This window comes from Ammodytes marinus (genome assembly GCF_949987685.1).
Source record: "Ammodytes marinus genome assembly, chromosome: 2".
NCBI classification, from domain to species: domain Eukaryota; kingdom Metazoa; phylum Chordata; class Actinopteri; order Uranoscopiformes; family Ammodytidae; genus Ammodytes; species Ammodytes marinus.
Window position 1 is genome coordinate 11,970,318 of NC_137231.1, and position 11,046 is coordinate 11,981,363.

Below are 11,046 nucleotides of genomic sequence, written 5' to 3' on the forward strand. Positions count from 1 at the left end.
ACACATTTAGGGTTAACCAGCTGAACATTTCAGGACATTCTTGGTTTGAGGCTAGTCATCATTACAATAATGTATACTAATTTAATAATGTAATAACATAACCAATAGCCTAATGTAATAGAATGACCTCACTGATACTGATTTTCCAGATAATTTCATATCTTATTACTTTATTGGGAATTCATTATGTTTTCAGTTTGACTATTTTATCCTAACTGATGATGTAATAATTTTGACTGATATAATGTAATACCTTGTTTATTGTCAATCCACAGTTCTAAATTTTGTGTTTTATCACCTGTTAACATTAAGATACTTAAAACCCTGGGTGGCTTACATCCATTTAGTCGAGACACATATGTTCGATACTGTACCAGTGTTATTTACATCTGAGTATGGTCCCCCCAACACTTTTCAATTGTATTACAATATCAGTCAGCATATTATTACATTGTTTTCATTACATCATTATGTTATTATTAGCCTACTTTTTAAAAGTGCCAAATGTATTACATTTTCAAGAGTTATTACATTATTGGTAATTATTAGGCTACATTATTGGGTGCTACAAGTAGCCTACTTTTGTCTGTATTTTACATGGTGTGTGTGTGTGTGTGTGTGTGTGTGTGTGTGTGTGTGTGTGTGTTTGTGTTTTGTTTTTTAAAATCTGTATTCAAATTATACAAACATTACAGTGTCCAGTGACATAGGGCATAGCATAGGCTACTAACAGTTGTACAACATTGTAGGTTACATAAATCAAGCAGGAAGTTGGTGTTTCCTATGATTCCCATGGTTCCTGAACGCAACACAGTGAGCACAGCCAGCAGCCGCCTGTGTTGCTGTGATGTGAACAGGAGGGAGGGGGGCTGAGTTGAGCAGAGCTGGAGAGGTTTGTTCAGCCATGTTAGTTTTCTCTGGTGTTCACGAGCGATGAGAGAGAGGAGCCATGGCCTTGTCATTAAGCGGAGACGAGGAGGAATATGATTCAGAGTCTGAGCAGGTCAGAGCTCCTACATTTCATTACGTGACCTCTCCGTGTGTACGCTCGATATGTGTGTGTATCTGGATTGTTTGTCGCGGTGTGCCGTGTGAAAGAAAGCCTTTTGTGAGCGGTATGGTCTTTTCCCTCAGTCGCTTCAGGTCAATGATAGGTTTTCACCCGCTCTTCTCCTTCTGTAGGCTATCTGGTCGATTGGTAATGGGAAAGGTGTCATTTAATCTTCCTTCTTCAGTTAACCAGGTTACACGGAAAACATACCTAGCTATTCTGTATACAGGGTGAAATAATTAACGCGGGCTGTTATCAGTATCGATACCGCGAGCGTCCAAACACGCCGTATCTTCTCTACCATGGACGTCTATCATGTTAGCCACAACAACAACTGACCCATGTCTTAAATACAGAGCAGTTTCATCCAGCTATGGTACACAACACTGACCAGAACTGCAGTGTCCTCGCCTTAGCTGTCAGTGCTACAGAAGAAGCTGTGATTTACACATGTTACTCTAACCTCACATCATGGCTTCTCAGAAAATGCTCTTGTGATTTAATTTCCCTCAAACTTGCCCTCGCCACTCTTTGTGCCTTTTTAAGATGACTTTAGTGTAAATGTTGTTTAGGGCAGGGGCTTAAGGAAGGAGGGAGAGAGGGGGGATGGGGAGTGGGAACAATGCAGTGTGGCTCTACTTTTGTTGCTTGGTAGTCCTGTGGTTCCCAAAATTAGGGGTCCAGACAGTGACTTGACTCCTGAAACCCCAAGCAAGAATTCAACAATATTATTGTATTGGCACCAGTAGGAGGAATTAATATACAGGGCTGGCTGGGGATATATGGTTTCCTTAGGACAAAGTTTAAGATGAATGGTACTTACGAATTGTCCACAGTCTGAATTCCTTATATCAGGTCTTGTGAGTTGTTGCACAAGGAAGACTCCCATTAGACATTTGGCCCTGTAATATGAGAAATGCTGACATACGAGCCTGCTCCTTGTGCTGTGCTTTCACAATGTTTTTACCTACTACAACATCCACCAACAGTTCATCAGAGAGTGTTTTTTTTTTTTTTTTACACCTGTTTGGTTGTAAGACACTTGCCTTTGGTTTGTATTGAGGGCCTGACTGTACTGTACATGATGACGCCTTTTGTGAGTGACTTCCTCCCACTAAAATCCACACTGAAGCTGAGTCAGAAGACCACGCTCAGAAAGAATATAGGACATGTTTTTGTTCACGTGCCTAGCCGGCCAATCCCAAATTCCTGTCATATTAACTGCAAGGAGTTACAGTAAAGAAGGGGTCAGCTGACAGTCTCTTGGGGCAACCATTCTCTGCAAAGTGGCCACGGCTTGGCATGCTCTCATGGGTTTGCAGCCACGCTTGTACGCTACTTGTTTCTTATAATCCCAGTAAAGTAGCACGGTAGGGGTCCAATATGTTTGTGAAATGTTGTTGTTGTGGCCCGAAAACCTTTGCATGCATTCACACTTCAAATCAAAACTACTTTCAAACAAACTTTGGATATGATATCATATCAGAAATACAGTTATGTCAGACGAGGTCAGGAAAATAACAAGATTGCTGAAGTATTAAAAAAAACACTGTGTTGTTGACAGTCACACAGCCAGCCCTGCAGGAGCACCAGCAGCCCTTCCTTTGATGTCTCCTTCCCATATTTCCATGCTAGTCAGAGGGATTTATGGAAGGCTGTCAGATAGATTATTCCCCATCTTGACTATCCCCCGTCTCCCATCAGTAACTAGCAGTGCACATTGTCGACCTATTTTGCTGGAGCAATTAAATAGAATGCACATCTTTCTGAGGTCACACTTAAAAAAAAAATCAGGACAGCATTAACGCTCTAACGGAGATGTTTTTATTTCTCGGTCAGCAGCGTGTTCAGGACAGGTTTCTCCTCTCTTTCCACGTAATATCATTTCGTAAGCGCTAGTCCGGAATGTCTTGTTCTATTATCGGCTTCTTGTTTTCCCCGTTTGACCTGTCCTCTAGCATTCTTATCCCTGAACGAAATCATTCGCTTGAATCTTGAACGCCACATAGTAATCACTAATAGAATTTAGAATAACAACACAGCTTCACTCTTGTGTCACAGCTTCCTCCTGTGAGCTTATTTTCATCCATCTCTCGCAGTCCTCTTTTCAAACAGTTGCCACCAGCAGCTAGGCAAACGTGTTTCCAAGGTAACCTCCCCAGCTAGAAGAAGAATCACTGTAATGCTCTATGATTTGTCTTATTTTCGTAGTGCTTTACCATCCTGCCGCCATGGCAACAGGGAAGAGACTAAAAATAAATGTGAGAACATTTTCAAACGTGGAAAAAAAATCTAGATCCTCCAAGATTCAAAGCCGAGTTATGTGTGTGTGCGCTGCTGTGTATGTGTTTTTTTTCCCCCTCATAAATGTGTAAGATGTCACATTCTCTTTCATTTTCTCCGATGAGTCACACAGAGAGTGTGTGTGAACACAGAGGTCAAAGGTGTGGGGGAGGGTACACTCTCATTAGATAAATGCAGGCTTTGGATTTGAAAACACCATCATTTAAGATTCTCAAATCTGGGTCTTGAAGAATTGGTGAATTCATTGATTTTGTCAATCAACAGAGAATCAGTTTGCCATTAAATCATTTTATTTGGTCCCAGCTACTGAAATGCAAAGTTCTGCTGCTGCTATTTTTATTTATTTTTTATTGTAAATGAAACGGTTACTGTGTTGGTCCAACAAAAATCTATTTTTGTATAGACTGCAAACAATCAATTGATTATCATGAAAGAAATCTCATTTGTTTGTTGCTTTGGACGAAACCGTCTGGGACAAATGAATAAATGTGACCTGCACAGATCAAGACTTCTTTGGAGCCCTATAAATATAATTTAGTTTTGCTTTGAACATGTAAAAACAACTGTAAAGTAGGAAACATGCTTGGTCTTGTATTCTAGCAGGCTCCTTGAAAGCTTCTCTTAGTTTTTAACTGTCAAAAAACACTGAAAATTAGAAATATAATTACAACCAGAGATTCTAAATCGGCTAAGTAAGTGTAATGAAAAAGCGGGATCAGCCTATTCTGACTTAAACATACCAACAAATCATTGTGTAATCTGACTGAAATACAGTATTCCCCCCCCCCTCCCTTTTATCTTGCTTAAAGGCGGTGGTCACAGTGGCTGACATGTTGTTTCCAGGTGTAAACGTGTTGTGTCTGTCTCTCTGTTTGAATGTTAGCAGCGGGCAGCCAACCGGCCCAAACCCAAGATGGGCTCCACGTCAGCCGTCAAGCTGCCGTCCAACCGCAGCTCGTCTGGAGCGCGGCGCAGGAGGACGCGCTGCAGAAAGTGCGAGGCGTGTCTCCGCACCGAGTGTGGAGAGTGTCACTTCTGCAAGGACATGAAGAAGTTCGGAGGGCCCGGCCGCATGAAACAGTCTTGCATTATGAGACAGTGCATTGCGGTAAGCTGCTTTGCCGTCTACAAATAAAGAGATATTTTGCTACAACAGCAAAATAAATAACCATAAATCAGAAGTTAATACAATTGGGTTTATTCAATAAAAGGGGAGTCAGCAATTCTGTAGAGCGCTGGTTGTCAAAATCACTTTTTGACAAAATCAGTGAATAGATATTATACTCACTATCTGCTACCTGCCTGTACTCTCTCTGTGTGTGTGCTGAAAATAAAAGCCAGTGTAAATACAAAGCCTATGCTCTGTAAATGGGCATGTTGCTAGCTACGCTAGGTCCCCTTTGTTTGCAATACCACTTTACAGAGCAGTGAGGAGATATTCACTGATTTAGACAAAAAGTGATATTTACTAAATCTTTCTCCGGAATCGCTGACTCCACCTTCTTTTTTACATGTATTTATTCTTGCATGTATTTGATGTTTTACTTCTCCGTCCTTGCAGCCGGTTCTCCCCCACACGGCGGTGTGTGTGGTGTGCAAAGAAGCGGGGAAAGAGGACACGCTGGAGGAAGAGGAGGACAAGTTCAACCTAATGCTGATGGAGTGCTCCATCTGCAACGAGATCGCCCATCCCAACTGTCTGAAGGTAGAGAGGGCCGGGCTGGGAACGGGGTTGAAAGAACTCCACCTTTCAGATGAGTCACTTACACGTTGACTGGTTTCTGTTAGAGTAGTATTCCAGGAATCCCAGGACATTGTAACCTAATGTGAGTGACTCAGACTGTTGGAACTTGGTCACCCAAGGTAAATTGACCTGGAATTTGGTATTGTTTATACAACTCTGAACACACTCGTCATCGTCCTCGTGTGGTTCTGATGTTGTAATGCTTCAGGTGGTGTGTGACAGCATCATGAATCACAAGTACAAACAGTTACTGAACGAGCACAACTCTTATTCATTGTCTTAATGATGTGAGATTGTAAGCCTTACTAGTGCTAAAAGTATTTTATGGTAAAGGAAAAACAAAAGGTAGAGCAGCACACACCCTGTGTTTAACTGTTATGTCAAAAACAGGGATGCTTGCATGGGGTTGGTCAAACCAGTTTTTCAGACAAGCACTGTCTGGTTGTTATGTGGCATAAAACAACTAAAGTATAATGTGTCTTTGATTTTCAGTTTTATATGTGAAATCGCCACCAATCGAGACAATAATTACAGCCATTCAGGAATGTATATTTAAGCTCCTCAAGTGGGCGTCGTTATCTTGACTTCCCTTTTTCTATTTAATGCATGAGGCAAGAGTGTGCATGTTTAGCTATTGCTCAGGTTAAACTGAGTTGACCTGTCTGACAGGCGCGCGTCACAACAGTCACTTTCACTTCCCTTGTTGTCAAAGGACTCTGTTGCAGCTTGTTGTTTTTGTCGAAATCCAACTCATTTGCTTGTTTTGTTTTTTTAGGTGAACGATGCCAATGGAGTTGTGAACGAGGAGCTGCCTAACTGCTGGGAGTGTCCCAAGTGCAACCATGCTGGCAAAAGTGGAAAAGTGAGTACAAATGATCGTGAGGCAGAGGATTTAGATTATGACACAACTAGATGTGTGTTGAAAGTGTTTTCACTCTGACAAGTGGTAAAACAATTATTACTTGAGATTCCTGAGATTTTGCGGATTTTAGATTTACTCATAGATAAGTCTATATTTCTAATTCATTGTGCCTTTTAGTATTTCAGTTTATTGTGTGTTGATCAGCTTGCCACTTCCTGTTTATACTTTTTCTAGTTTGTGAAACCAATTCCCATGTGACTCTGTCACAGAAAACAGGAAACCTCTGTGTGTTTTGGTCACAATGTGTTCATTAAACCTTTAGTAGCACAGTAGATTTGTTTTTACCCGTCACGATAGGCTAAAGGTATAAAGTTGTCTCGCAATTTGTGTCCCCCTTGGCATTGAAGCAAAAAAGGGGTCCAGGGTTCAAGTACGCGTCCAACCTCCCCGGCTCCCTGCTGAGGGAGCAGAAGCCTGTGAAGGAGGAGGGAGGGGACGCGTCCTCTGGCACCAAGAGGAGACCGGACAGAGACGAGACGCCCCGCTACAGACCAGAGGAGTCTGTGCACCGCCAGCCACCACTGCTGTCCCCCTGCAACCTGCCCAGACCCAGGCCCGAGGACAAGCTCAGGAAGAAGAGGAAGCTGTTTGATGATGATGAGGAAGAGGACCTCGGCGTGAGGAAGAAGGTTTGTATTTTTTACTGAGTTTCTTTAAAAAAAAATTTATGTAAAGCTATAGTGCGTAACGTTTTCATATAAATGAATGTTGGTTACAAACGATTTGACACAAAGTTGATTAGGCCTATCAGTTCCACAAATGTATCTAACTGAAATGTTTCAGTTGTTGATTTTACTGCTAAGAAAAAAAACATTAGAAATAATTAAATCCATGCATGATCATGTAGCTGCGCCGACAGTGTTGTTGTAATCACTCAGAATTCCTCATGGGGGGTGACCGAAAGGTACGCACTATATAGCTTTAAGAGGTAGCTTTGCTACCAAACTAAGTAATTTTCTTACAATTTTTTTTTCTTGCAGGAAAAGTCAGATGATCCCTATTTCTCAAAGCTTCTACACCACATCAAGACGGAAGCAGAGGACGAAGACACATACGAGGAAGAGAACAGAGAAGCGAGGGAGCCTCACTACCGGGGCGGTGCAGAGAGGAGAGGGCGCCTAGGAGACACCGAGGACCAAGGAGACGAGAGGGACTCCAAGAGTGAACTGTCGAACACCTATATCAAAACGCCTGTTGGAGACAGCGACCAGTCTCACTGCAGCTCTCCGCAGGCCGGCCCCAGCAGTGAGGGCGGGAGTGAGACCCAGGACAGAGGCCCGCGTCCAAAGGCTCGCCGCAAGAAGCGTTTACCTAACCGAGAGCTGAGCCGAGAGCTGAGCAAAGCACTCAACCAGGAGATCCAGAAGACGGAGGACTGCCTGGCCAACGAAAACCGCCTGCCCCTCAAGGTGGAGCCCGAGACGGAGAACGAGGAACCCAAGAGGTTGTTCCGCAACGGCAGTGAACACGGGGACCAGCGGCCCCACCTCAAGACCAAAGAGATGAACGGCACGCCCTGGGAGCTGCGCCACTTCTACCCCAGTCAGATCACTCCGCTGGGCTTCAACAGGAGCACGCCCACCAACCGGCCGGTGCCACCACACTCCCCGCCCAAGTGTGTCCAAATGGAGCGGCACGTCATCCGGCCCCCTCCGATCAGCCCGCCTCCCGACAGACTGCCTCTGAAAGATGGCAAAACGCATATCCTGCAGCGCGAGGTCTGGATGAAGATCTTTGGCTATCTCACACACCAGGAACTGTGCGTCTGCATGAGAATTTCCAAGACGTGGAACAGATGGTAAGTGCACAGCACAGACTTGAACTAGCAAGTTTACATTTTTTTTGGTAAACATCACAGGCATAACAAACAAGTATGTTAAAGTGTTGCTGCACAGAAACTACTTTCCATTGTGTGTGAAGGAGAAGTTGCTTGTTTTGTTTTTGCTTTTTTTGGGGAAGTGGTGTGTGTGCTCTGCTCAAAAAACATGCAACAAAAATCCCTCTCTCTGTTCTAGGTGTTGTGACAAGAGACTTTGGACAAAGATCGACCTCAACCGCTGCACCTCCATCAGCCCACTCATGCTAAGTGGGATTATCCGTCGACAGCCAGTTTACCTGGATCTCAGTTGGACCAACATTTCCAAGAAACAATTAAGCTGGCTTATAAACAGATTGCCAGGTAATTTAACTATGAGGGATTCTTGATCTGTAGACGAGTTATATTAGTTGTTCTATTCATTATTTAGTTTCACTCTTTCTACATCAGTTTATTTAAAGTGCTGCTGTTTCTTCCAGGGATGCGAGTGTTAAAGTTATCCGGGTGTTCCTGGGCTGCTGTGTCTGCACTCTGCACCTCCAGCTGTCCTCTGCTGCGCTCCCTGGACGTCCAATGGGTGGAGGGACTCAAAGACCCCCAGATGAGGGACCTCCTCTCACCCCCCACAGACAACAGACCAGGTAAACAAAGCACAAGCACAGCCTTGGAGAGAGATTATATTCCTGCGCTCCCATGCTAAAACTGTATGAACGCTTTGTGGATCCTACGGTGTCACACACAATACAACACATGTTCTCTATGTGACCCGCCCCACAGGCCAGCTGGATAACCGCTGCAAGCTGCGTAACGTGGAGGACCTGCGTCTGGCGGGGCTGGACATCACTGACACGTCGTTACGTCTCATCAGTCGACAGATGCCTTTTCTGTCCAGTCTGGACCTGAGCTACTGCAACCACATCAATGACCAGTCAGTCAACCTGCTCACTGCTGCAGGCACCACCACCAGGGACTCCCTCACAGACATCAACCTGTCAGGTGAGAACTGGGACCTGAGCAACTGCACCATAGGAACACTCAATATCAGGGGGGTTCCTGAGTTATAAAGGGCACTGACAAATAATGGCTTTTAGGTTTTTATTCCCCACAATTTTTATGTCACAATACACTGAATTACTCTTTGGAAGCTCCTGGTTGGGCAGGGAGAAAAGGCAAAACAATGTGCTTATTAATGAATACTGGCCACTCTTGATATAAACAATGGAAACAGAGTTGTCCACTAATAATCTGTGCACTCTCAAAGTGCTTGAGTGGAAACCGCAGAGCAAGTTGATTGAGTACTTTTCTACATAAATGCATTGCAGCTGCTTTTAATCACATAATCATTTTAATGCAGTGGGCTGCATTTTATTGATTTTAAATGATAAGTGTAACCGCTCTGTACAAGTGTAAGAAAACCACAAACCGGTTCAGACAGCTGTCAATGAAGCAGAGCCTGAGCAACCTCAAACAAAGTCCTTAGAAAGGGTCCGATCAGGGATCATTGCTGAAAACTAGGAAAGGATCGTGTAAGAGTTGTTTGCGGCATTATATTATACATTTGTCCTACTGACACAATCTACATTGTGTTAGATCCCGATCTCGAGAGTCAGCGATTCTGGAGAACGCTTGTAGTCAAAATCACTTTATGTCAAAATCATTGAATTTCTCCTAACGATCTGCTGCCTGTCCGTTCTGTTTGTGGGCTGAAAAAGATCTGGTGGTAACACACAGCCTAGGCTTTGTAAACTAGTATGTAAACAAAGGGGTCCACCGTAGCTAGCAACATGCCCGTTTACACAGCCTAGGCTCCCAACGCACACAAAGTACGTACAATTAACGGCACGCCTTGGGAGGATGAGGAGGATTTTGACAACAAGCTTTTCCCAGAATCAATTTTTTTAATTCAGACTTTCTTTGCACATCCCTTTTATAAATATCAAGCTTGAGACTAATTATTTTCCTTTCTCGTTTCCCCTTTCAGTTTGTAACCGGGTCACAGACCATTCGCTGAACTTCTTCAAGCGCTGCGGGAGCATCTGTCAGATCGACCTTCGCTTCTGCAAGCAGGTGACCAAGACGGCCTGCGAAAGGTTCATAGCGGAGATGTCCGTGAGCGTACCGTTCAGACTGAAAGAGGACAAACTGCTGCAGAAGTCAAGCTAGTTTCTAACGGGACAGAAATGCTTGAAAAGACTTGTTTTGCACTTAATGGAACTATTTTTTCTTTTTTTTTTCTTCAATGGTCACAGTATAAGTGCAGCGGTAAACAAATTGAAATGAGAGGTGGATTCCTGGATGGAGATCCTAGACACTTAAGAGATGACTAACATCCACTGGACAGAAAAAAGAGGAAAACGGCGTGCATGTATTTGTGTTGAGATTGTACTTTTATAAAGACGTGCTTGTAATTGACTTTTGGGTTGTTTATTTTCATTCTTTGAATATTTTGAAAACACAGTATTTTTATACAAGCAACATTTCATGAGTGTACAGTGTCTCAGGAGCTCAACATCACAGAGAAAACTGTATGGCATGTTACTCCCTCAGTTTGCCTTCTTACAGCAGTGTCCTCCATGTGCCAAAATCAGTTTTTTAACATCAATGGAACTTCAGTATCAGACTTAGCATTTATTGTAGTAAATATTTTGGCAAATGTGCGATTCCTGTTACACCCTCATGTCTTCACTTACCTTAATACTTTCATGAGTTGTTGAGTGTTGGGTTTTCTCCCAACATTTCAATATTAATTTATTGCCTTTTTTTTTACATTACAGTTTGTATTTATTCTTTACTTCAGTAACTTGACGTGGATGTCTCTGAGCTGGGTCAAATAATGCTTGCAAATAATTTATCGGGGTGGTTTTTAGCCTGTCGCAGCATTCAACTTACCTTACACTGACTTTCTATAATGCAGTCATCCCCATACATCTGGTTCTCCATACAGGTTGAAATAAGCAACTACGTGACAGACATTTGCAAAATAACTCTCTTTGATATGTTTAAGTAATCACTCCATGAAGTTGGTGTTGTGTGTATTTTCGAGTGTGTTGTGCCGTCATCACCTCAGGTGAATGTGACAATGTTTATATTTGTAAATCCAAAACCTAAGTGCTAATATGCATTAAAATAATTTCATTTGTACCATCACTCAGCGTTTACTTTTTTCATTGGCATATTCAAATGCAAAGGAAATGGCTCCAGTATATTTA

The 11,046-nt window shown here is 43.0% G+C and overlaps 1 protein-coding gene across 3 annotated transcripts; it reads left to right on the forward strand.

Annotated features, from left to right (window-relative positions):
• The first annotated feature begins 863 nt into the window (after positions 1–863).
• On the forward strand, positions 864–10,978 carry kdm2ba (lysine (K)-specific demethylase 2Ba). 3 transcript variants are annotated; one of them, XM_080050885.1, is made up of 10 exons: positions 864–1,003; positions 4,239–4,463; positions 4,917–5,060; positions 5,875–5,961; positions 6,360–6,650; positions 7,002–7,819; positions 8,037–8,200; positions 8,317–8,478; positions 8,615–8,833; positions 9,819–10,978. In XM_080050885.1, exons 1-10 carry the CDS (start codon positions 950–952, stop codon positions 9,998–10,000), a joined length of 2,346 nt encoding a protein of 781 aa, XP_079907011.1. In that variant the 5' UTR covers positions 864–949; the 3' UTR covers positions 10,001–10,978. The 3 variants fall into 3 exon arrangements, with proteins under 3 accessions (XP_079907011.1, XP_079907013.1, XP_079907012.1); XM_080050887.1 differs by having other exon boundaries at positions 6,369–6,650; XM_080050886.1 differs by having other exon boundaries at positions 900–1,003; positions 4,242–4,463.
• Positions 10,979–11,046: the final 68 nt, after the last annotated feature.